The sequence below is a fragment of the Lactuca sativa genome, chromosome 6, assembly GCF_002870075.4.
Source record: "Lactuca sativa cultivar Salinas chromosome 6, Lsat_Salinas_v11, whole genome shotgun sequence".
In the NCBI taxonomy this organism is placed as follows: Eukaryota; Viridiplantae; Streptophyta; class Magnoliopsida; order Asterales; family Asteraceae; genus Lactuca; species Lactuca sativa.
Window position 1 is genome coordinate 170,104,524 of NC_056628.2, and position 27,404 is coordinate 170,131,927.

Consider the following 27,404-nt stretch of genomic DNA (forward strand, 5'->3'; position numbering starts at 1 on the left):
GGTTTTAGATAGGTTGAGTAATGGTGTTGCATGGTTGTTGTAGCGGTTTCTGATTTTAGTTTTGTGTTTGATTTGGTTTATGCAAAATTTGGCTTTTGTTATTCATTTTCGATGAGGATTGTGATGGGTGTGCAGTGGTGCAAGTGACCGATGAGGTGGGTAGCGATGTTGTAGGTTGCTAGAAGAGAAATGGGAAAGGGACGGTCGATCCTTTTTTTCTTTTGTAAAAATGATAAATGAATAATGATATATATATATATATATATATATATATATATATATATATATATATATAAGGGTATTAATGTCACTGTACTTCTTTTAAGTACTTCCTGTAACAAAACTGAACCATAGAGATGGTCTGAGTGCAAAAAAAAGGGTGTACATACCTGAATAGATTTTGGGCCATTTTTTTGGGCCTTGAGTCATTTTGGCTTTGAGCCTTGCTTTGTTGGGCCAAGTATAGGAGGGTTAAAATAGTAGTTACCCATTGTTATGAGGAGATATGAATTGGAGCTAGAATTACGGGAAACTATCCTAATTATTGATTAAGGGTAATTTGCAATATTTTAAAACCCGAGTTTTTAGTTGACCCGATGTGATGACCGGTTCACGGGTCAACCAGTTGAACCGCCGGGTCAACCCGGTTTATGGTCTTTTTCTATTTTCATATATTTTTACTTTCCTGCATACTACATAGACATATAATACCAATAATTTGATGTCAACAAAGTTTAATCTAAACACAAAAAACAATCTAAACACAACAAACAACCACATAGAGTATTAATAACATGTTATAGATCAATCTAAACACAACAAACAACCACATAGAGTATAAATAACATAAGAAAACATAGTTGTAGACAAATCCAAAAACGTTACGACCAAACCAAACCATGGATCTTGAGAAATTGGAGTATTATAAGCATCGATCTCGCAGTCACTTAGTAACTGAAATTCACTATCAACTTCATCATCAACATGGTCACCTTATGATTCAGAAGCTGGTTCATGCTCTTGCTCGTCAAGCATATTTTCCAAATCATCATAATTAAGTTCTCCTTCCTGATCTTCTTCAACCCCCCAAAATCCTATCTTATCAATATTTTCATAGTCAACAGGATCATAAGACCTCATATCAACCTTCAATCTACAAAAACATTCACAAAAAATCTCAAATATAACTTGGTCATTTTAGAGCATAGTATATCTTAGCAAGATACCATACCTATTTTGTAAACGCAATTTGTAATGAACAAATACAAGATCATTTAGCCTTTGATGTTCCAATCTATTCCTCTGTTTCATGTGAATCCTTTCAAATACACTCCAATTACGTTCGCAACTGGAAGAAGATGTCGTTTGACTTAATATTCTAATAACAACCTTTTGCAAAACTAGAATATCTCCGCCAAATAACTTCCACCACTCATCTACAAAAGATATAGTTAGCAAAAAAAATATTAGAAAATACAATATTTTATATATAATAATAACACATTAAATTTAAATCATACATGGACGAATAAGATTACGAGAAGCAACGACACTAGATCTACCAAAGGTACCTTCAGCATCACGAAACCTGCCTAAATTCAATGTAATATTTAAAATGTAATCACCTTTAAAAGTCTTCTCAACCATTTCAAGAATGCCTTGAAACACCTCATTCTTCTTACAAAGATTTGCATGATCATATTGAAAAACGGGATTCAACCAATAAGCTCCACAATAAATACTTTTTCTTAACATCCTATCCCAACGACTATCAATTATTTTAGTGTAAGGCCTATATAATTCCTTCTTCTTCTTAAACAATTCCTTAATCCGTCTTCTTGCCTGACGCATTCCCTCGTAAACATAACCAATTGCAAGTTTTTCATCCGAATCACACATCCGCAAAAGATTTAACAAAGGATTCATTACTTTCACTATAATCAAACAATTCTTCCAAAAGATTTTATTCAAGACAATTTGTTTACATTCAACCGAATTTCCCACTTTCAATATCTTCTTAAACTCATTAGATATGACCATTGCTTGTAAATCTTCTTTATGGTCATACAAACTTTGCAATGCAATGAACACGGTACTAAACTGAGTAGCACCTGGACAGATAATTTCTTTCCAACCGGGTCTTTTTCTTAACAAATTCAAGGGCCACTTATGATTATAAACAAAAATAGTAACCCTCGATGCAAGATTGACCAAACTTTTCACATTATCCAATTCTGAAAGATCCTTTAATACAAGATTAAGACAATGCGATGCACCTGGAGACCAAGTAATAGAAGGATATCTTTCACATAACTTAGTACCAGCAAGCTTGTAATTAGCAACATTATCAGTTACCATTTGCACCACATTTTTTTCTCCTACCATTTCAACAATCTCAACAAACAAATTACAAAAATTTGTAGCATTTATCTCTATATCAGATGCATCAACAGATTTAAGAAATGATATCCCTTTCGGACAATAAACCAAGAAATTAATCAAATGTCGTTGTGAAATATCCCTCCACCCATCACTCATAATTGTGCAACTAGTATCAACCCATTGACTTCTTAACGAATCAATTATCAATGAAACTGACTTTTTTTGCATCTATCAATAAATTAACCCTCAGAGCATGATAATTAGGTGCTTTGTACCCATAACCAATACTTTTTATTTTATCTACCATAAGTTGAAAAAAACGAGAGTTGCAAGCATTCATAGGTATACATGCATCATAAAACCACATAGCAATAGCTAAATCCACATCATGTATTTTTGCCTTACTTTGCATTACAGATTTGATAGTGGGTTGGGAAGGATCATATATACCTTTCGTAAAAAATGGATGCAAGTTTGAAGTAGATTTCCTTTTCCCCTTTTTCATATTTGACATTTCTGCTTCCTCCATCTCTTCATCATCGTCCTAGATAGTAACACTAGTGGTATGTTTTTTTTTTCCTTTTGGGCAGTCTCTTTCAATTTCCCTTGCATAGTAAACCGCACTTCTGGACTAACTCTTAGGCATGCTACTACCTCACCTTTAATACCAGCAAGATGTTTCTTAACCCTCTTTATTCCACCACTACCTATACCTTTTTAAAAAAAAATTACATATCCATACCTTTTTCTCTTTCTCATCAACGACTTGAGTAACATGTTCCCATGCTACATCTGTCTTTGTTCGTATATTCAATTGAACCGAAGAATGGTATTAAGCTTGAGATTGTGCTTGCAATGGTTCTTCTTCCCTTGATTCCATATTTAACTACATTGAAAAGTAATGTTATAATCAATAAACATATGTAAATTGTATCCTAATTACATAATCTACACAATCAAAACCTTGAAACAATGATCAATTAATAATAAATGAACTCTAAACTAACCAAATATGTCACAATCAAAACCTTGAAACAATGATCAATTAACAATAAATGAACTGTAAACTAACCAAATCTATCACCTATTTCAAAAGAAAGCAGGTTTCATAAGAAAAGCTAATCAGAACCGATAGAAGAAAAGAACCTGATTTCACAGTCAATTGGAGAAGAAAAGAAAATTAGAGAAGAAAAGAAAACAAATCTATCACCTGATTTCACAGTCAAAAGAAAACTGATTTCATAACAACAACTAATCAAAATTGGATGATTCGACGGATTGGAGTAAGTGGATTAGTAATAGAGGGGGAATTGGGGTTTTAGTGGAGAAGGAACAGGAACATCACTACATCGGTTGCTGTTTTGCAAGAAAAAAAGGAAACATGAAAACTCACCTGGAGAAGAACGAAAGTCGTTGGGCTCACTGCTGATGTCGCTCCTTCAGTCCTTTGCAGTCGGTTTTATCTCGTTCTAATTTGACCCGCCTTTTATCCCGGGTCACGGTCCAACCGGTTGAACTGGCCGGGTGGACCCGGGTTTTAAAACATTGGTAATTTGGATGTGTTCGGTGTGAGGAACTCGGTATCAGTCTTTGTTACTCTTGCATTTGTATGATAGGCTAGTCCCAAGGGCATGCATGTAGGGTTGGGCCAATTATTCTAGGATAGGTTAGGCCCATTGTATAACGGGTTAGTCCTACTTGTATGTTGGGTTGGGCCCAATGAGTAGGACGGGCTAGGCCCATTATTATCGGTTGGGCCCAATGTACAGGCCAGACCCAATGATAGGTATGGTATGTGGTATTTTAGGGAACTAATTAAGCTTTGTGCTTACGATTTATGTTTATGGTTTCAGGTACTTCCGGTTCGAAAGGGGAGGGTCCAACCTGACTGCACAACATTTGTAACGTCCCAATTTTTTAGGCCAAAAATTTCATTTTTAAATAAGTAACTTATAATATAGTTTACCAAAAACATTGCCAATGTCATATCAATTTATAAAACCGTAACAACGTGTCTCAAAACCATGCCATCAATAGTAATAAGAATCAGAGTACAATCCTAGAAACTAAGGGGTCGTTTGATAGTTTATGACTGAGAAAGTGCTGACTGAGAAATGTCTGTCTGAGTAATAAATTTTGACCGAGTAAGAAACAATGTTGTTTGATTATCCATCTGAATGAATGTGCTGACTGATGCAAAATGACCATTTTATCCTTATGCTTTATACAATAATAATAATAATAATAATAATAATAATAATAATAATAATAATAATGTTAATAATATTAATAATGATGCTTTATAAACCTCTTGTTTCTTTTTTCTTTCTTTTTTCCTTATTGCTATCCAAAAAAACGTGTACACCTTTTGCTTCTTCTTTCTTATCTCTTTCTTTTTCTTTTTCTTCCTCCTGTCAAAGAGATAAAAGAGAAACCACACCCATTTCCATGGTGGTGGTTGTTTTGTTTTTCCAAAGAGGCAACAACCTCTCTTTTTCCAACGAGATCAAAGAGGCAACAGCCTCAACGCGTTTTGTTGGGTCAGGAAAAAAGAAGCAAGAGGAGCTACCGGAGCAGCCCCCTCGATAGATCTGCCATCACAGGTCCCAATCTGCTCCACCCTTGCTTCCTCATTGGCCCTTTCGTGTTTCTTTTTGCTAATCCTCCACCGGACCACCTCGTTTGCTGCTTATGTTCGTGTTTCTTTTTCCCTTTCTAGGGATTAATTGATTGCTATGAGGAAGGAGGATGTGAGGGTGGTGCTGGTTCAAGGGCAATTGTGGAATCGATTTCACACTTTCTGAGTCAGCAAGTATTTTTGTGATGACCGAATCAGACATTGTTGACCCAGTCAGATGCAAAACTGAGGCATATCAAACACATCAAGCTGACCGAGTCAGACAAAAATATCTGACCTGACCCAATCAGATCCAAATCAAACAGGGCCTAAATGCGGAAGTCATGTGTGTGTGATGCGCTGCTACGCTGCCGGCTCCTTCCCCTTGGATGAAGAGGTACCTAAAACCAAAACTAAAACTGTAAGTACAAAGCTTAGTGGGTTCCCCCATCATACCACATACCATACAATCATACATTCTGCCAGGCTATTCTGGGGTGCCCGACCTACCCATGTCAAACCATTATGGGGTGCTGACTATCCGTGTCAAGCCATTCTGGGGTGCTGACTACCCATGTCAGGCCATTCTGGGGTGCCTGCCTACCCTCCGGTCTATCTCACCCGGTCACAGGGACTATTTTCACCCCTGCTACTATCATATAATAACATATCATAACATGCTGTCAGAAAAATCTGGGGTGTTCGACCTACCCTTCGGTCCTAACAACCGATTGGGGGACTATTCCCCTCCTAATCCCACTATCACATAGAACATATAATACTGGCACATAGAACACATCAAGTAATAGCAAACCAGACAATTATCACAAAGACAATCATCTCAACTGTAATCAACTACTAGTGGGTCGGCCTTGGTGCCATAGACCCACTTCTATTGGAAGGTAACTCACCTCGATGTCGTGTAGTATCTTCACAGTCCTCGGCACGAGAATCAACTCATCTCTACTCCTCAAATCCTACATAACGACCTTTTCTGATTACTAATGCATACTCGTAACCCTTACAAGGGTCAACCCAATCTCAGTCAATATCAAAGTCATACCCATGGTTAAAGTCAACTTTTGGTCAAAGTCAACATCTGGTTGACTCGACTCGCCGAGTTGACCCGCCAACTTGTCGAGTCCCCATATCCACCAAAGTGTCACAATCACATCCCTACTCATTGAGTCTAGCAAGATCTTGATGAGTTCGCCTTCAACAACACATCGGGCAATCTTCAACCGACTCGCCAAGTTCGTTCTTGAAATCGCCGAGTTCATCTTCATCTATACGAAGATGTTCAGTTTATGACTCGCCGAGTTCCCATTGAACTCGTTAAGTCTGTCCTCATAAGTTGGGAGATTGCCTTGGACTCACCGAGTCCGTTCATCCACTTGTCGATTCTTATGATTTCCAGGTCCAAGACAAACCCCTAGCAGGCTGAGTGTTCCTTCCACTCAACCAAAACCATTTCCAAAAGGCTTTTTTGGGGAAAAAGCGTCCCGACTCACCGAGTCACCCATGTGACTCGTCGAGTCCCTCTTTGTCCAAAACTGTACAATCGCTTTCAGTGGGACTTAATGCATCCCAATCATAGATCCGACCTCCTAGGGCTCCTTTCGTAAGTAAAGCTTCAAACATGATGTACATGCATGGGGCCTTTGGCTCAGAAAGCCATAAAAAGGGGGTTTATATGATGCATGGGTCTCCCATGGCCATAAAGTTGGCACCTTTATGCCATGGGAACCCTCAATGGTTCCAGATCTAAAGTCTTTATCCCAAAATCGCATTTGCATCCAAGCATGGCTCTAAAATGGCTTCCAAAACCCTAAGTTACTCCCAAAAGAGTATCTAATGAAAGAAGAAGTAAGGTCTGGACTTTTTACCTCTAATAAACAGGAAATGAAGCAAAACCTCTGGTTCTCCTTGCTTCCTCTGAAATCCCAAGCTCCTTCTTCTTCTCTTCAACCTTCTAACTTGCACAAGAAGGCACAAAGAGCTCAAAATCACTCAAAAAGGGTTTAGGGTTTCAATCTAGGGTTTCTCTAAGTTGGGAGGTTGATGGAGGCTGGTTTGGGACGAGATAAAGTGTTTAAATAGGGCGCAAACCCTAAATATTAGGGTTTTGTCCAAACAGCTCCTACTCGTCGAGTCGGTCTTCCGACTCGCCGAGTAGGCCACTTAAACCCTCGATCATTAGTCGAGTCTACTCGACGAGTTGGGCCTCCGACTCGTTGAGTCCCAGAGTAAAATGCAATATTTCTTGGAATTAAATACGTACCAGGAATCGGGTGCTACAACATTCCTTAGAGTTTATTCTACATTGCTAATTTTTACTCTCTTGATTAAATGTTATTTTTATCTTGAATGGGTTTGAGAACAATTTTTTATATAAATTATTGTTTTAAAAATGAAAATTTTACCTTAGATTTTCGGGACGTTACAGTTAAGGATAAAACACGTAATTTTACTAAATCATAATGACAATTTCAGTAATTTACTCATTATTTTATCCAACACAATATACAACATAAGGGTAATATGGTCATTTTTTATCATTCATCACGGTCAGTCAAAGAAATAATCAAACAACATGGTTTCAATAGGATGTGGACTCAATCAGAAGTTCTAACTTAGTCAATATTAAACTCAGTCAACAACTATCAAACAACCTTTTTGAGAATCCAGAACAACGAAATATTGTCATCGAAACAACATCATTACCCTTCATAACTATCAAACAACCTTTTTGAGAATCACATATTTCTTCTATTTTCGATAGGATATCAACCTCTTGATGATACCCGAATTCCAAAATTTAACACACACATACCTTAACTTACTCTCCTATTCCATGACAGTATGTACATAACTCACAGAGTCGACTGATTGTAATAAACTATGAATCATCCACTCATGTCACATGATAAAACTAATATGCACCACAACATAAAATTAATGTTCGCCACAACATAAAGTTGTTATTCTAAGCCTCCGATGATTCTTAACCAATAGTATTTCAAATACTATCAACCATAGCTTCTGGTTATTACTACCTGGTTATACCAACACAACAACTAACATTCGTCAATGGTAGACTAGGATTACTCCCATCATCTATCGACTCTTCTAATACGATAATGAATAGCGATCCTGACAATTTCTAACCAACACCTTTGCTTTTAATCATCCTTATAACATCATTCTCGTAAATCAACTTTACTACAATACCCTTGATAGATAAAGAGTGGGCAATTGAACAGTACTCGAGGTGGACACAAAATGACATTATTGTGTCCAAAATAAACATCTAATACATCTAAGTGGTTGTTATACAATCTTCGTTGTGTAATATATAATGACTTTAAGATACACTTGTTACTTTGATGAATGTTTATTTTGTCACTTTGATGAATGTTTATTTAGATTCTAAATTATATTTATTTACCGAAATTTATAGTTGCTATTCTTATCCAATTCATGATGTTACATTAAGAGAGGTGATGATATACTAAAATATTAGATGGGAAACCATTTAAATCCTAATTATAATTATATATATGGAGCTTAAGGTGACCATAAAACATCAAACCAAGGTGAGTTGCATGTTCGATTTTGCAGAATCTATGATATACATGAATGCTAAATGTTCAAGGTCTGCATATTATCGTATCATGAACTGTTTACATCCAAGTTCTATATAACCCATGGGAAATGTCAAGAGATGTTTCGAATCGGTAAGAGGATTAAACTTTAAAACAAATAAGCTATCTGATGTGAAATTGGGATTTCATTACCAATACATTCATACATAATAAGATTAAAGAAGGCACTTGATGTGTTATGAACTCTAATAATATACAACAGTTTGATCTATAATAAGATCAATGAAGACACGCCATATGTTATGAACCACAATACAACATTCTGAAAATCTTTCCCTTCCATTTATTCTCCCATCCGAATTATACATCGAAGACCTTCACCTTTAAGCATCAAATCAAAAGCCTTATTGATCTCAGAAAAGGGCACTTCATGTGTTATGAACTTCTCCAACTCAAGTTCCTGCACAAAATCAACTCAAGTTCATCATGCTTCCATGCCATTTTATTCATTTATAATTCAACTTTGGAGCTATAAAAAGGGTTGTTACCTTATTCATATACTTTTCAACCACAGAAGGAATATCTGATCGAGGTTTATAGTTTCCAAAAAAAGTTCCCTTCAGAGTCCTTTCGTTCAACAGATTCAATGGACTTGTCTTGAAAACAGCATCTTTATGTGGAACACCCACAAGAACAGCAACACCCCAACCCTGTAAAATTTTCAATATTTGTTATTGTGAAATTAAACATGAATCATTATATGAGTGAGATCGAATTGATTGAATTCATACATCATGAACACATTCGAAGGCAGATATCATAGCATCAATATGACCAGTGCATTCAACACTCCTGTCAACTCCTCCATTTGTCATCTCTGCAATCACTTCCTGTACTGGTTTTTTGTAGTCTTTAGGGTTCACAAACTCAGTCACTCCAAATTTCTTTGCTGTTGAAGCCAAAAAAATTTACATCAGATTCATCAATCATATCATATGTCTAGTTTTTATTTACAATTTCATGCAGCAAAATCTTACCAAGCTCAAATCTGTTGGCATTGAGATCAACACCAATGATCCTTGAAGCACCTGCAATTCTTGCACCTTCAGCAGCCTGATCACAAACAAACCATTAGCTTTGTTTAGCCATGAATGAGCTTTTATTTCGAGAAAGTTAGATATTTAAGAAAACTTACAGCAAGCCCCACAGCTCCCAATCCAAAAATGGCGACAGATGAGCCTTTTTTAGGCTTTGCAACGTTCAGAGTAGCACCAAGACCTGAAGAAAACATGAATATTGATTAGGTCAGGAAAACACCAAAATGCAATTGTAATCAGAGAATGTTGATTACGATTTTGATTTTGTACCTGTGGAGATCCCACAACTGAGGACACAGACTTTGTCAAGAGGAGCAAGAGGGTTGATTTTGGCGAGACAACCAACATGAACGACGGTGTATTCACTGAAAGTTGAAGTTCCGACGAAATGGAAAATGGGTTTTCCGTTGATGGAAAATCGGGATTTTTGATCGTGAATCATGACTCCCCTGTCGGTGTTGATTCTCAAAAGGTCACACATGTTGCTCTCTTCCGACTTACAGTGAGCGCATTCTTTGCATTCTCCGGTGAAAACAGGGAGGACATGATCTCCGGGCTGAAGCTCAGTCACTCCTTCCCCGACACTCTCCACAACCCTGTTCACGTCAGTTCAATTGATCAGATTTTTTATCCGATTACAAAACCTTTTCGATTTAATACAAGAATCAAACATACCCTCCAGCTTCATGTCCTAAAATTCGGGGAAACACGGGATTCTGACCCTGAAAAGTTCATCGGAAGGTAACCAAGATTCAGGATTTGAGGTTTTGACAGAGATTTAAGTAAAAGGGCCAGTAGATTGGTTACCTTGGCTTCCCAAAAGTAAACATCGGTGTGGCACAGGGAGGTGAAGAGTATTTTGATTCGAACTTCCATTTTTTGGGGTGGCGCCACCTCCACTTCTTCAATCACTAGTGGCTTTCCGGCTTCCCATGCTACCGCCGCTGTCACATTTACACTCATCATCAAGCACCGTACCAAACTTTTTCTTCTTGATAGGGAAATCACAAAAGAAAGAATGAAATGCTTACCTTTGCATCGAATCACCTGGTTAGTAGTGCTCGACATTTAATCTTTTTTTGTTATCTGATCGCTGAAACAGAGAATCTGAAAACAACTTCAGTTGAGTTTGCTAATTGCTTGATATGAAGGAGAAATCTGAAGAATTGTGTATTTATAGGTCGAGGGAGTGTATATACCAAAACTGTAAACCGACCACCAGGTTTTGATTTGCCGGGTTTCCATCGATGAAGCCGTTGACAGGTTAAACCCACCGTTTAACGAAAACAAGAAACTGTAAAGTACCACTGATGGTGGTTTTCCTTTGAAGAATATATAGATTGGGCCCACAGAGTCTCCAACATTAAAAACATTAAGAGTAAATTACAGCGATGGTCCCTGTTATTTCTAATTTCTAGCGTCCTTAGTCCAAAACTAAAGTTGTTTTCGAATTTTAGTTGTTATTTCAAGTTTTGTATCGATTTTTGTCCTTGGAATTGACCTCGTTAAATTCTTGGTGATATTGTCCTCACGTGAAATTGTGCATTACACCAAATGTTTTAAAAATCGGTTTTTTAGTTGAATCAGCCTGGTAACCGATTCATGGTTAAATCGTCGATTCAACCAAAAAAGTTTCCTACATCTGACAGTGTTATGTGTCGGCCTTCGAGTTGTGTACACTCTAAAAATGTTAAATTTCTTTAGAAATATGTTGTTTTTCAACGGGTTAAGTAAAATCCAACTATACAAGTTTAATAAACTAGTTCAAATGGTTTTTTACCGGTTTTAACTCAGTTTTTGAATAAATCGTCCAGTTTGATCCAATCTAAAAATTAACATAAAACCGGTCATTATTGAACCGTTCTCGTCTCAAGATCCCGGCTCAACCAGTTTTTAAAACATTGATTACACTTGAGGACGTGTTACTTGTTTTGCTTTTTTTATCGCTATCTATTAATAAATTATTTGCCGTTTCCAAAAAAAATCTATTAATATAAACATATCTAACGTTTATTTCTTGTTAACTTTTTTTTCTTTATCATATATCTCCTTTACTAATACATCCTATTGGAAAATTGGTTATTTTTCATTTTTGAGCATTAATTTCAAACTATAAATATAATCAAAATGGATAAATGATTATATGTTTGTCTTCTCCCCTAGTATACATTTATTTTGATATATCACATGTCCAAAACGGATTTAAAATAAATGAAAATTTGTATGTTAAAATGAGGTGTTTGAAAGAAATTAACAAATGAATTAATTGGCTTTTATTTCATTCCACATGGGTGGGAGCATGAAAAGAAAATGAGTTTATAATTACAAAGACTTATTATTCTTGTAAATGTGAACAAGAGGCTCTCTTTTGCACGCATACCGGGTGCAAATGTGAATAAGATTGGTTTTGGTTCACTGAACTTATATGTGGAGTGTTATGATGAGTGTGAGCAACAGATGCTCATATACCTCCCATGTCACTGAGATTGTCATCACCAAAGAAAGTTAGACCTGGTATCTAATTTAAAATCCAACAAAAATTTATAGTTGATTGAGTGTTGATTCTTAAGTTCTATTAGGTATTATTTTGGTTTTGAAGCCATGACATCTCAAAGCTATTTGTACGGCGGCGCTCTATCTTTTTGATGTACATGAACTATTGACTATTATTAGCTTTGTTGATCTTCTAATGCTTAACTTTTGGTTTTTTTTTTGGTTGTTGAGTGTTGATTCTTAAGTTTTATTAGGTGTTATTTTGGTTTTGAAGCCATAGCAACTAAAAACTATTTGTATGATGGTGCTTCCAATGGTGATCTATCTTTTTGATGTACATGAACTACTAGCATTGTAAATGTAAATGGTTAGATTAAGGTTTTTTTTTTGTAGGTTGAAGATTTTATTGGAGATAGTTACTACTTACAAAGAGCATTGTAAATGGGATTCATAGATAGATGGTGAGATTGGTGTGTGGTGGTGATTAGTGACACTGTAAATGGGAGTCAGTGGATGTGGGTTGGAGGCCGAAGGATTGTCAGTGGGAGGCGGTTGTGGTTTTGGTTTCGGAGGAGTAAGGGCAGAGAGATGAACCATTGTGGGTGATGAAAATAAAAGGGATGCGGTTTGGGTTTTTTTTCTTTAATTAAAAAACGTTTTATGAAAAAAGAAATGTTTGGGTTTTTTTGTTTAATTAAAAAACGTTTTATAAAAAAAGAAATGTATATTAATCATTTAATAAATATTAATTGATATTTTTAACCGTATTAGTCATAAGAAACAGATTTTCTATTCTTAAAGATCACTTCGTATCAAAATTCTCATAAGGACTGGAACCTTTTGTAAACCAACAAGACCATTTATATAATTTTTTCTATATTTTACTTTTAAGTCATACTAATTTAGTATTATATGTTTTTATAAATAACATTATTTCTCTTATTTCTTATTGTAGTAACGCTATAATTTTAAAATTGTAAAATATTTACAAGTGTTAGATTACATCAGGGGCGCAACTAGGGGTTTTAGGGGTAGCAGGTGGTACTCCTTCAATTTTTCGGTTTTAATTTTTTTCCAATGTAGTGTACAATTTTCAATGTGCTACACCTTGGACTTTTATGGTTGTGCTACTGGATCTCATATTATTATTAGAAAGTTAAGCACCTTATTATTTTTTTAGAACAACAACTTTATTAAGTAAAACTAGCAAGACGCTAGAAAGAAAAATAGTTACATGGAAGTAATAGACAAAATTGGATCCTGCAACGAGACAACCCAATTGACAAGTAGTTTTACGACACCTACTACTAGCCCAAATGAAATTTTGAGTCATTAGCTTATCAAACAATAAACATTTTCTAGGCTTGACTTTACCAAAAAGTAAAGCAGTTCTAAAACACCAAATCGACCACCAAAGAGTAAAACAAACTGCCTCTAGAAAATCTTGACAAATTGAAGACAAACGCAAAGCGACAATTCAGGCAAACCAATCTTGGAAAAAAAAACAAAGTAGGCGTCTGAACATTCCATCATATGCAAACAAGATTCAATAAGTCTCTAGCTAAATCACATTCGAAGAACAAGTGTATATTAGTCTCAACTTCCTTCTCGCAAATAGGGCATAAAATAGAATTAATGTCAATCCCTCTTTGAGATAAGTTATACCGAGAATGTAATTTGTTCAAAAAAGATGACAAACAAAAACATTAACTTTAATATGCATAAGGCGGCACCATCTAGTCACTGTATGCGAGACAATAAAAAGATTTTTTATCGATTAACAGAGCTCACAGAGAAAGAGTTGGAACCATTGAGCGACCAACTCCACCTATCTGCAGACGAAGAAAGCAAAACCGAGGACATCAAGTCTGAAATTAGACCATTGCTCAACCTTTATCCCCTCTTAGTTTTCTTCTAAAAAAGTATCTCAACCCGGTTGAAAGCAAAACCAAAGAAAGCACCTTGTTATTACATGTAAAAGAATATACATATGTTGTTATTAGAGGTAGAGAAATACAAAATGCATTGATATTATATTTAAATAGTTACATATTATGTAAATATATTGTTATCGTAATTAATAACAATTAAAGTAAAATGTTTAGTAAATATTCTTGTTGGTTTGATGGTTGAATATTTTTGTGGTAATAGACGCTTATACATAAAAAATAAAATAAAATTATAGGTACTATCTTTATGAAACTGAAGATGTTGCATTAAAGATAATTGGAAAGCAATTATAGCAATATAAATTTTATACAAAAACACTTGTAGGTATACAATTAGTGTTCGAAAGTGTGGTATATATCGAGTTTAAGGTGACAATAAAAAATTAAACAGAGGATTAAACTTTGACAAAAATAATCTTTCTACTACAATGTATGATGCAAAAACATTAAAATTTACCAAGAGAAGTGAACTAATAACTATTGGAATATATAAACTCAGGATTTCAACACAAAAACTCTCATACATAATGAAGATCAAAGAAGACACTTGATAGGTTATGAAACTTGAACTATAGTTATACAACATTTTAAAAATCTTTCCACTCCATTTATTCACCCATCCGAATTATGCATCGGAGACCTTCACCTTTAAGCATCAAATCAAAAGCCTTATTGATCTCAGAAAATGGCAATTCATGTGTAATGAACTTCTCCAACTCAAGTTCCTGCACAAAATCAACTCAAGTTCATCATGCTTCCATGCCATTTTATTCATTTATAATTCAACTTTGGAGCTATAAAAAGGGTTGTTACCTTATTCATATACTTTTCAACCACAGAAGGAATATCTGATCGAGGTTTATAGTTTCCAAAAAAAGTTCCCTTCAGAGTCCTTTCGTTCAACAGATTCAATGGACTTGTCTTGAAAACAGCATCTTTATGTGGAACACCCACAAGAACAGCAACACCCCAACCCTGTAAAATTTTCAATATTTGTTATTGTGAAATTAAACATGAATCATTATATGAGTGAGATGAATTGATTAAATTCATACATCATGAACACATTCGAAAGCAGATATCATAGCATCAATATGACCAGTGCATTCAACACTCCTGTCAACTCCTCCATTTGTCATCTCTGCAATCACTTCTTGTACTGGTTTTTTGTAGTCTTTAGGGTTCACAAACTCAGTCACTCCAAATTTCTTTGCTGTTGAAGCCAAAAAAAATTTACATCAGATTCATCAATCATATCATATGTCTAGTTTTTATTTACAATTTCATGCAGCAAAATCTTACCAAGCTCAAATCTGTTGGCGTTGAGATCAACGCCAATTATCCTTGAAGCCCCTGCAATTCTTGCACCTTCAGCAGCCTGATCACAAAACGAGAATCATTAGCTTTTTTTTGGCATTGAATGAGCCTTTTTTGAGAAAGTTAGAAGGTCCATAAAACTCACAGCAAGCCCCACAGCTCCCAATCCAAAAATGGCGACAGATGAGCCTTTTTTAGGCTTTGCAACGTTCAGAGTAGCACCAAGACCTGAAGAAAACATGAATATTGATTAGGTCAAGAAAAACACTAAAATGCAATTGTAATCGGAGAATCTTGATTACGATTTTGTTTATGTACCTGTGGAGATCCCACAACTGAGGACACAGACTTTGTCAAGAGGAGCAAGAGGGTTGATTTTGGCGAGACAGCCAACATGAACGACGGTGTATTCACTGAAAGTTGAAGTTCCGACGAAATGGAAAATTGGTTTTCCGTTGATGGAAAATCGAGATTTTTGATCGTTAATCATGACTCCTCTATCGGTGTTGATTCTCAAAAGGTCGCACATGTTGCTCTCTTCTGATTTACAGTGGGCGCACTCTTTGCATTCTCCGGTGAAAACAGGGAGGACATGATCTCCGGGCTGAAGATCAGTCACACCTTCCCCAACACTCTCCACAACCCTGTTTACGTCACTTAAATTGATTAGATTATTATCGGAATCAAAGATTAAGAGAAACCGTTTTTGGTTTTATACTAGAATCAAACATACCCTCCAGCTTCATGTCCTAAAATTCGAGGAAACACGGGATTCTGACCCTGAAAAGTTCATCGAAAACCAAAATTCAGGATTTGAGTTTTTTCGGAGATTTAAGTAAAAGGGCTAGTGGATTCATTACCTTGGCTTCCCAGAAGTAAACATCGGTGTGGCACAGGGAGGTGAAGAGGATTTTGATTCGAACTTCCATTTTCTGGGGTGGCGCCACCTCCACTTCTTCAATCACCAGTGGCTTTCCGGCTTCCCATGCCACCGCCGCTGTCACATTTACATTCATCATCAGCAATTCTTCTTGTAAGGAAAATCACAAAAGAATGAATGAAATGCTTACCTTTGCATCGAATCACCTGGTTAGTAGTGCTTGGCATTTTTATCTTCTAGTTACTTGATCGTTGAAACAGAGAATATGAAAACGACTTCAATTGGGTTTGTTAATTGCTTGATATATAGGAGTAATGAAGAATTGGGTATTTATAGGATGGGGAGAGTATATTGATCTAACGATCGAGAAGGTTTGATTTGAGTTTATAGAATCTAGTTAAAAAAAGGCTAAACCAGAACTAGAAACCTGCCACAAGGTTTTTGCTTTGCTGGGTTTGGTTTGATCAAGTTGTTGACTAATTAAACCCACAGTTTAACGAAAACAGGAAACTGTAGAGCAGCCGCTATTGATTGGTGGTTTCTTTAACATCCAAAAACAACTTTAAATCCGACCAATAAGGCAATAACAACGATTCGATATGGAGGATTCTGTTGTTTGTTTAACATTTTAATTTTGATTTAGATATTTCCCTATTTGTGAATGGTCGACATCACCTTAGTGGCTCATTATTATTTTCGGAAACTACGTTTTAATTAAAAAAATAATCATGTATTAAACAAATCAAAAATAATTATTTTGGAGATATTAATTAAACTAACTCTGATAAATTCTCTAATCTAATAAATAAATAAATTTATGCCACGTGGCAATTGTTAAGCACTCTCACATTGAATTTTCCCTCTCTAAACATCAATGTGAATTTTTAGTTTTGCCCTTGCAATTGTGGATATAATCTATTCATTCATTTTAGCATATTGAAATAAGGTAATTCCATAATCTACTTTCTTGATTTAGCGGAGAAATTTGAATTCTTCTTTCGATTAATTTTAGTTTGATAGGAAAGACACATGAAATCAGCAATAATTTATCACATCAACAAAAAATCAGGAACTCCAAATTTGATTCGATTATGTAGACCATCTTCTTGACTTCATATATTTTAGGTGTTTTAAACCATCTTGGAATGAAGAGCAGATAGAGAAAGCGATTGAAGTCTCTACGCAGGTATCTATGGTAAAACAAAGGGGGATATAGGTATCGAGCAGCAGAAGAAAATCTGTACGGCGGGGTAAAAAATTGCCTCAACATATATAGTTAGATCAGCCAATTGCTTTTCAAATCTTAATATGTATGTGTTTGATTTAGGAATTATCTGCGAAAACATCATGCAAATCTTCTTTAGTTGGTTGTGTGATCAGACTGTCCAAATCGTATTTTTTGTTTGAAACCCCCTTTTGTAATTACGTACGACTTCGATTGTGATTGATTCTATTTTGAAACTCTTGTCATTTTGTTGATGAGATGTTTTGAAGTTGCAATTTTAACCAAAGAGTTGTTTACATATTATCAATTGTTCAAGATTTCATGGGATGAATTGCAATATTGTTCCAATAATCAAAACATGTTTACAGTTTTCAATTTGGATAGTTTGTTTCCCATGGTTGTGTCTTTGAATTAGGGCTTTACATCACACCTTCTTAAACCGTACATCTTATTTTCTTCCTCTTTAATCAATTCTTTCATCCTCTCTCACTAAACATGCATCGGGCATCTTTATCTTCATTTTTTTTTAAATTAGGGCTTTAGAAGAATAAGCACAACAACAAGAGACGGTGAAGGAGACGTTGAGCTCTAACGTATGTTTTCATTGATTCCCATGTTCAAGCTTTTGGTTTTTGATTTCCCATCTACAAATTTGGATTTTTTTATGGTAAGATGCTTTATTGTCGTCTTTTGACAATCAATAATTTTTTTTTAGAAGTGGCATGAATCAGTATGGTATGTGAGAAGATGTTGAAAGTGAATATTTTTGTTGTTAGCAGACAAGAGACAGAGATTAGGAAAACCAACAGTGTTTAAATGTTCCTATTCGTATTCTTCTCATGAATGATATTCCTCTGTTTTTTACTTTTCATTTGAGTATTATATACATCTGTTTTTACTTCTGTCAACAACTTAGTAAATGGATTTTTACTTTTTTTTTCGTTGGATTTGAGGTGGGTTTTTGATGCTATTCACCTTTTTTATGGGCTTCTGATTATTTTGTAGAACTAAAACAATTGGATTATGACTCTTATGATGAGTTACAATTGTTCTATGAATTGTTTGAATGATAGTTCTTTTTATCAGTGGGTTATAAACATCAAACTATAAGTTGGGGAACAATCAGGGAATTTGAGGGATAAAAGGTTTGATGAATTTTTGTTCTTTTATATTTTATGTTTTGTTAATCAACTTAAGTGTTCATTCTTTATCATTAACAACTTTCGCCTTACATTTTCTTTTATAAAGATAAGCTTATAAAATTGGTTTAAAGCTGAAAGTAAATCTCTTTTTGCAAATAATCTATATGATGGATCTTTATGTAAGGTATGCATCTTTGTTATATTTTTTTTTTGTGGCTATTAGGTTTGAATGATTTTGTATGGATTAATGTTTTTGTAGGGTGAAAACCGATTTAGTAGCTTGGGTACAATGTTTATAACTTGCACAGTTGCACGTTTACACCCTTGTACAGGTTACATCAATTTATTTAATCTTGAAACTTACAGGGCATGTAACACTTGGTTTATTTAAAAATGAGGAAAATTCATATCGTAGGGTGTTGGTGTAGACTCTATATTTTGATGGGCAGATCAGGTGTCAAAAAGTTTTGGGTCGAGAAGGTAGCATATTCACTCCATTATCAGTTCATTTAGTATTTCTATTAATAAGTCATTTGTATGTTTCTGTAGTTCTTTTACCTAGATGCTTTTAATAAATATGAAAAATGACATGGATTTGTATCAGTTGGTCAAGTGGTTACCAAGGGTAAAGCTAGAAAGTTACCAATTAAAGAAAAAATAGAAAAGTTTATATGATTGTTTGTCAATCAGAAAGTGGTTGTGTTTTAAGAAATAATAAAACAACAAATAATCAGATTTACTATAAAATCTTGTTGATGATGTAATAAACAATTTTGTTTTTTAATTTCCTTTTTAATATTTTACAGGTGTTGTTGCTTCTTACTTGCTATTAGACTAGAGGTTTCGTAACTTAGACAATTATATTGGAGCCAAGTTTCAATAACCTTGATATTGGGTACAATAGATGTGTGAATTCAAATAAGGCTTTTGTTTCAGTTTTAGCACAATGTCCATCTACTACATACATGTTTTCTCTTAAGTGAAGCTGACATGTAGCACCTGGTTCCTGGTACGTAAATTTCATTTGAGCTCTTTTTCATTTTAAGCCTTGGAATCGGCGAGTTGTAGGTCCGACTCGCCGAGTAGAGACGGGACCCGGGACACGTTTAAGTTGGCGACTCGGCGAGTCCATATCCTGGACTCGGCGAGTCACCGCTGTTTGAGGAAACCCTAAGTTTCAGGGGTGTGCACCCTATTTAAGCCCTCATTTCGCCCCAAGCCAGCCCCCATTCACCCTCAGAGCCCTAACCCTCGTTCAAAGCTTTATTCCCTGAGATTTTGAAGCATTCTTAGTGTGTTTTGAAGTTTTGGAGAAGGGAGAAGAGTGGATCAAGAATAGGAAGAGGAGGTCAGCCATCTTTGAGCAATCTCAGGTTTTCCTTGAGGTAAAACTTGATTTTCCCCTCTGATTTCGTGCTTATTGTTCCTTATAACTCCATTTAAGTCCTTCTTGAGCCATTTCCAAGCTTGTGTATGTTTAAGGATTCGTAATAAGCTGAGTAACCTCTAGATCTAGGTGGGATTGAGCTCCAGGAGCTTGGATCTACTGCCTTTATGGACCTATATTGCATGAAAACCCTTGATGTGCACAAAAGTACCCACTAATTTTAATATTTATAACCTAACAAACTTAGACTATCTATGCACTTATAGGCAGTGTACCTAGTCAGATTACAGTATAGCTTAGGTAAGTCGGGTGTCGATCACAGGGAACAGTGGTGAATTAATTTAATATATTTGATTATAGGCTACAGGTCACACGAAAATAATAAAGAAAATGGTTTAATAAATCTCAAACTAGAAATTAACAACTCTCGATAAACTAACAGGAAAGCAAATCTCTTCATGTACTTTGGTTTAGATAAATTACACCTTAAAAACATAGACAATTGCATACACAAATTCATTTATTTATGTTCACCGATTCCTAAAATGATTAGGTTCGCGTTCACTATAACTAATCCTTTAGCAAACAAGTCAATTTAAACAGTGATCAGTTGATTAAACTAACATGCTTCCTAGTGTTCAGTTCGTATCAAGCAAGACTTGTAAATATAGTTAATCAAATTACTAATTCAATTTAACCTCTTGTTGATGGTCATCAAACAAGGCTCACACATTAACTTACTTATTCCCAAGTTAATCCTAGTTTCACATTCGTTATTCCTAGACTTATAATCTCGATGGTCATCAAAATCATAAGAGACAAGCAATCAAACAGATGTTCATACAACTCAATTCACTTAACAATTAACAGCAAATAATCATCATTAATACGTAAGGATCTTTTAACAAACTTGGCAAGATAAATTAAACATAAACAAACAATTCAATATAGCAATTAGTCTAATAATCAAAGCTTCATTCAAACATAAACACAAAGTAAAAGGTTTTTACACCCAAATCAGAAACTAAATACAAAATAGAAACACAATGGAATGCTAAACATGGTCAAGTTAGCAACCCATATAATTACCGACACGTATCCGCTCTCCAACCCTTCCGATCTCTGCCCCCGTTAGCTTAATGGCCTTCCGGCCGCCTTCTAGACCCTCAAAACGGCTTAACAGAAGTTTAATATCGACTAAATTAAGTTGGAAATCGAATCCCCCCTTCTGGTTAGCTGAAAATCGACTTTCATAACCTTTGTAGCCGACTTACGTACGCTGGGCGTAAGTCGGATTACGCTGGGCGTACTAAGGATTTCTACGCGATTGAACTTATCCGAGGCCAGCCATTACGCGGGGCGTAACCTAGAATTACGCTGGGCGTAATATGATTTTGATCGCTACGCTTAGCGTAGAAGTGTATTACGCGGGGCGTAATTGTTCCTCCAGCATTTTTAATTACCTTTAGCTTCTAAGCCCGGTTTCTGCTTCAGTCTTTTCTTTTGTGCTTTATCGTCAACGAATAGCTGCAAATCATAATTCAAAGCATTATGAGTACTTTTTAGTTCTAAAAGAGAATAATAAAGGCCAAAATATTAAGATATAATGCATAAAAGTATATATAAAAATACACATATCAACCCTAGATCTACTCTTTTGGTGCATTTTGAGCCCTAAAACCCTCATTGGTGAATATCTACACGTAAAGTTGGAAACTTTACGTGTTATTCATGCTCTAGGAACCCGGATCTATGGATAGCATAAGCTGGATTCAAGCAGAATCGCATGTGTAGTAGTTGCATGGTGGTTGTCGAGGCCAACACAAATAATAACCTTAAATATTACACACTAAAATAGTGTATAGTGGTAAAGGGATCGAATCCACGGAGATTGGTTCAATTTATAACTCTATGAAAAATCTCTTTGTAAAAATACTTGTAAAATGACAATAAAAATAAAATGGGGGGTTTTGATGTTTTGAAATACTTGAAACAAACTAGAATTAACTATGATTTAAATAGACAAATGCAACAAAAATAAGAGTTTGATGTAAAATCAATAAGGGAGAGATGGTTGACTTAAAGTTTCCTCACTTTGACTTTTGGTGAACATATCATTTGAATCCAATGGTGCAATACTTTGATTTAAGCCCTTAATTTGGCTATAGTAATCCAAGGAGCTTGAGATTACCTAGACTTTTCTTAATTGTTGAAATGGCTAGAGAAGCTCATAACAATTTCCTTAGTCAAAGTCACTAATTCCAAATAGCATGTAATTAGTGAAAGTCAACTAGCATTAAGAACCAAAAGGTCACCAAATCCAAGAGGGGTCAAATGCTTTCACCACCATGTTGGAGGAAATGTTTTTATGATTGTGTGAAGCAAAAACAACACAAAAATCATTTGTTGCTTGCTAATTTGAGGATCATTTACTTAATCAAGAAATTAGCCAACTAATCACCACAAACACATTTAAACTCATGAATAAAAACATACTAGTAGTGATAATACGATAAAACATAAAACATTTCCATAAAGATTTAAGAACAAGTTCATGGATTCTTCAACATTCAACAAAAGTTCAAAGGATTCAACAAAAAGTCAACCAAGATTAGTTTAGCCAAGCATGGCTAAACTCAAGGAAACAAAGTTAGATGAATTTGTACCAAACATTTTACAACAATCAAGAGGTGAAATCAAGATGTTCTTCAAGTGTTCTTGGCCTCCAAAAGTGCTTCAAACTCCAGAGAGAAAGTATCAAAATCGGACCTTCAAGATAAGGCTAAAGAGGCACACCAAACTTCCCAATACGGGTAATTTTGGGCTTCTTCAAGTTTTGGGCCCCCACAGCTAATCCATTGGCCCAGTTCGAATCCAGTCAACTCCTAGCCCATTTTTCTTCAATATTTCTTCAATTAAAGCCCAATTTGTCCATCCACATCACTCTAAACTTCCGCAAACTCCCAAATATTGATCTTGCACACTCAAGAATTCTCCCGCGTCTTTCAAATTTAAAGCTCAATTCTTCCAAGCCTTCAAGCAATTGACAAGTCCACCCCATGAGTCACCTTCATAGCCATCAAGCACGAAATCCCCATTTCCTTTCAAGTCCAATCGCCTCCCACGAGTGTCGCCCCACTAGTTTCCAAGAAAATCTGCAATAATGCTCAAGAAACTAGAAAGTACCCCGAAATGGTCATAAAAATAACAAAAGAGAAAATATGAATGGAAGTTAACTAAAATGCGAATGAAATATACTAAAATAAACTATAAAAATAAGTAAATAAAATGAAGCTATCAAATCACCTCAAGCTTAAACCTTACTTGTCCTCAAGTAAGACAAGACTAAATGAACTTGGGACGAACTACCCTAGAAATAAAAAGAATGGATAGAACCATGGAACCTATTCGATGTTAGTCAGCATGGTCAGAATTGATCTCGCTGCTATCTCACAACTTTTTCATCCGATGACAATGGGACCATAAACCACAGCCAGGACAACTCCTCTAGGTGAATAAGGAGGGATGGTCATTCGTAGTCTTAATGGAACATGCATACAATGAAGAACATCTGTAGTAGGGAGAAAACAACTGGATGGGCTCGGGTGGAGCTCTTCTTTAAGTGCACACTCTGATCTCACGTCTGCCGGTTTCTCTCATGTGTAACTTGGTTTAATCGCTCGGGCACCCTTGTAGGAGTCGGTTCACTTAGTGTTGGCCCAAACCTCCCGTAGTATCCTACTCGACAGTCTCCCTAACATCACCAATTTGCGAAAAAAGAACAACTCGATCTATATACAATAAAACAGACCTATACAAAGGAATATCAAACGCCGGGTGACCAAGATGTTAGGAAATTTGTTCAATAATTGAACCGGCCACCTATCTAAGATAGTTGCAATTGTAAATTTGCATGCTTCTCTCTTTTTTTTTAAATACTTGAAGGTAATGTATTAACTATCAAAATTTTTAACAAGAAACCCTTTGACTCAAAATTTGGTTCCCAAAGGTGTGTAAGTGGAACCGAAAGGGTAATGATATAATCCGAATGGCCTAAGTGTGAAAATGACCATGTGTGGAGCATAAAGATGTAATGTAAGCTCCTTTTCAAACTTGTGGTTTTTCAAAGATAATGAAAATGTCCAAATGTGGACTAAAAGACTCTCTAAAATTCTAAGAAAGTCGCAAAAAAATATGGTGATGTAAAGAGACCGGATATGGATTCTACTCGGGGACAAGCACCGATGCTTCATCCTAACAGTTCAAACATGATCAAGTGTGATCCTCTCGGCAGTAGTGACCGCAAGGCTAAGAACATCCATTGCTATAGTATATCCTACAGTTGTTAGTATTGTATGCATAATTTTTCATGAAACTACCTGGCCATGATCACTTATCCCTTTAAGCTACCAGCATCTAATCCCAAGTATGAAATCCCAAACTGCAGCCAATGGTCCTGGTTCGATGGGTGAGATAGCAACAAGATCCTGGAACAATAATGATACAATAACTGTGAACATGTTCCATGGTATCCAAGAGAGGTGAGAATAAATAGACAACAAAAATGCATGAATGCTAATGCCTTAGGCTAAATGTTATGCAAAAATATAAAAGGTGAAAAAGAAGAAAATAAAATCTTTTTGGAATTTTAAATAAATAAAAAAAAATGAATGAAAATTAGCTTAATACCACAATGTTAGGCAACGTAGTTAAAAATGCATGAAAAAGTAAAAGATAAAGGAAATGCCCCACCCCAAGCTTAAGAACAAGCATTGTCCTCAATGCTTAAGGAAAGGGCGGAAAGGACCTAAATCGGTGGGTCGGGCGGCGGGAAATGCCAGTGGCGATAATGGTAGTCCCATATATCTTGGACCTGGTGGGAAATGGGAGGGAAGGACTGCTCCAATCGACCAACGCGACTCGCCACATCTTGGATGGCTCTCGTATTCTCTTGCGTTTGGGTATCGATGCGCTGCACCGTGGAGAACATTGTGGCAAATTGGTCAAAGAACGTAGGGGGGAACTATGGTGGAACATTGCGGCTGAAATTGAGGCTCGGCGAATTGCTGTGCAGGCTGAAACTGGTCATCCTCATCATCTACAGGTGGAGGGTAGTCTGATGGAATGATCCATTGCTCGGGATCGGTCGGCTCAAAACTCCTTATATACTCATGGGGAAGAATGAGGTATGGTTGGTTGTCAAGGATCCACATGGGACCGACGACCGAATCCCGGATGAGTTGCATTCGGCGAAGTGCGTTGCCGTCAAGGCTAGAGGGGCCGGAAGCCTTCTCGAATGGAAGAGTAGAGAGATGAAGTTGAAGCGGTGGCCGGGATGCAATGAGGGTGATTATTCCCCCAATGAAAATGTCTCCTTTGTCCATAGTTGTGAGGTTGTAACACTTGGTGAAGAAAAAGGAGGCAAAATCTGGCCGCGGACCATTCTCACGAGTCATGCACCAAAGAAAAAATAATTATGCCTTTGAAATTTGTCCCACTTCGGAGCGGGCGAAAATGGTGCATGTGAGAACTCGATGTGCTAGGCGCAAACATGGGTGGATTATGGAGGAGGCCTTTGACGAAGACGATGAATATTGTGGCTCGTTGGTAATTTGTTGCCAAAAGTAATGCTCATTGAAGTTTCCGGGCCATGGGTCATGTTGGTAATATAAGTTGTCCACTGGAGTGCCCATCAGGGCGTTCATGACCCGATGCGGTAGGGATCGTTTTTCACCGAGCATTTGGAAGGTGACAGTTTGGGCTTCCTCCTCGGGATTGAATGTGGCAAGAAATTCCAAGGTGGGTTCAACATAGGTGGCGGCACGGTTATAGAGGAATTGACCCCACCCGATGTTGTTAAATAACGCTTGGACTCCATCGAGCACCCCAAGACTAGCAAAAGATTCCTTATGGAGGAATTTAGTTGACTTGACTTGACGCTTATTTGAACGAGAAAATCATAAGTTTTACGGTCCTCGTGATTCAACAAACGAAACGGGGGATCCTTGGATTTTCCCTTCGACCCTCCTTTAGAGAAAGTTGCTCCCGTCCCCGTTTTTGCACGTTTAGACATTTTATCTGGACAAAATTTTAGCAATAATAACTTTCAAGCCACAATAAAGGCACACAATACCAACAACAAATGGGAAATTGGGATGTAAACAATCAAGTTAAAGGAATGAGATTACCCAATTTCTTAGACCCGGGATGAACTAGTGCCACCAAAAAGATTTCGTCAAGACATACCCCAAGCTTGCATTTTTGCTCCGTATTTGACGCTTTAATCGCTAAGACAACCCCACAAACTAGCTTCAAGATGACTTTCCGGCGAATGGAGTGGCGGCACCCGAAATTAGACGGAAAGTTTTCGTGAGTTTTTGCGGGAAGATCGGTATGACTAGAAAGCTCTTGATGAGAGAAACAAAACCCCGTGCTCGGATTCTCTAATGGTGGCCGGAGTTGGCCGGAAAACGAGAAAGAAGGTGGTGGTGGCGCCCGGAATTCCGGCCACAGATCGGACCGGAATTTGGGTGGGGTTTGTAGAGGATGAAAAATGGAGAAGAATGGCGGTGGTTTCGCAAGATTCCGACCGGTAGAACTCCGGGAAAATGGATTTTTGTGAGAAGTGGGTTTAGTGTTATTGAGCTTCTAGAGAGAGAATGGAGGAATTTGTTATGTTAGAATGAAGAAGAAGGGTGCTGGAGGTGTTTAATCTTTGGTCAAGGAAGGTCAAACCCGATCAATGTTTGGTCAACTCATTAAATCTCTTGGTCAACGAAAGTCAAGGCAGTCAACAGCTCAAAACATCAGTCAAACGACCAACACACAGGCTGGGCGCGGGCCGCGTGCTAGCCGCGTCTAGCATTCTCGAACACATCAGATCCAACAGCAAAAAAATGACTTATGTGCGGGTTGCACGCGGGCCGCAGGTTGGCCGCGGGAACTGGTTTGCTCAAAAAAATTCCAAGCGCTTCGAAAATCCACGCGGGTCAGGCGCGGGCTGCGGGCTGGCCGCGGGTACTGAATTGAATTTGAGCTTTGGCCCACGCGGGCTGGGCTTGGGCCGCGTGCTGGCCGCGTCTACTTGCTGGAAAACCTTCTGAACCTTCTGACCTTTAACGCGGGTTGGGCTCGGGCCGCGGGCTGTCCGCGGGCTATGCTGCACATCAAAAATGGGATTTTTCCAAAAAAAACTGATTTTTAAGTCAAAATGATCCCTGTAAGGCCCGGTATCAAAAATTTGACAAAATTTGGAGTAAAATGGGGATCGATTGGTGAAACCTTTCAAAAATTTATTTTGAATCCCAAAA

At 36.7% G+C, this 27,404-nt stretch overlaps 3 protein-coding genes across 3 annotated transcripts; all 3 read right to left on the minus strand.

The window, feature by feature from the left end:
* Positions 1–993: 993 nt before the first annotated feature.
* On the minus strand, positions 994–5,222 carry LOC128126923 (uncharacterized). Its single transcript, XM_052765108.1, has 8 exons — positions 5,052–5,222; positions 4,691–4,793; positions 3,173–3,268; positions 3,037–3,089; positions 2,687–2,926; positions 1,572–2,610; positions 1,232–1,436; positions 994–1,153 (listed from the first exon to the last, which is right to left on the minus strand). Exons 1-8 carry the CDS (start codon positions 5,220–5,222, stop codon positions 994–996), a joined length of 2,067 nt encoding a protein of 688 aa, XP_052621068.1.
* A 3,549-nt stretch (positions 5,223–8,771) lies between these two features.
* LOC128126736 (alcohol dehydrogenase 2) lies at positions 8,772–10,946 on the minus strand. The gene is made up of 9 exons (XM_052764784.1): positions 10,733–10,946; positions 10,509–10,645; positions 10,377–10,423; positions 9,972–10,297; positions 9,800–9,882; positions 9,642–9,717; positions 9,396–9,553; positions 9,153–9,314; positions 8,772–9,064 (listed from the first exon to the last, which is right to left on the minus strand). Exons 1-9 carry the CDS (start codon positions 10,767–10,769, stop codon positions 8,948–8,950), a joined length of 1,143 nt encoding a protein of 380 aa, XP_052620744.1. The 5' UTR covers positions 10,770–10,946; the 3' UTR covers positions 8,772–8,947.
* Positions 10,947–14,609: 3,663 nt separating this feature from the next.
* On the minus strand, positions 14,610–16,786 carry LOC111918965 (alcohol dehydrogenase 2). Its single transcript, XM_042896161.2, has 9 exons — positions 16,531–16,786; positions 16,321–16,457; positions 16,194–16,240; positions 15,779–16,104; positions 15,606–15,688; positions 15,446–15,521; positions 15,199–15,356; positions 14,957–15,118; positions 14,610–14,868 (listed from the first exon to the last, which is right to left on the minus strand). The coding sequence occupies exons 1-9, from the start codon at positions 16,565–16,567 to the stop codon at positions 14,752–14,754; spliced, it is 1,143 nt and encodes a 380-aa protein (XP_042752095.2). The 5' UTR covers positions 16,568–16,786; the 3' UTR covers positions 14,610–14,751.
* Positions 16,787–27,404: the final 10,618 nt, after the last annotated feature.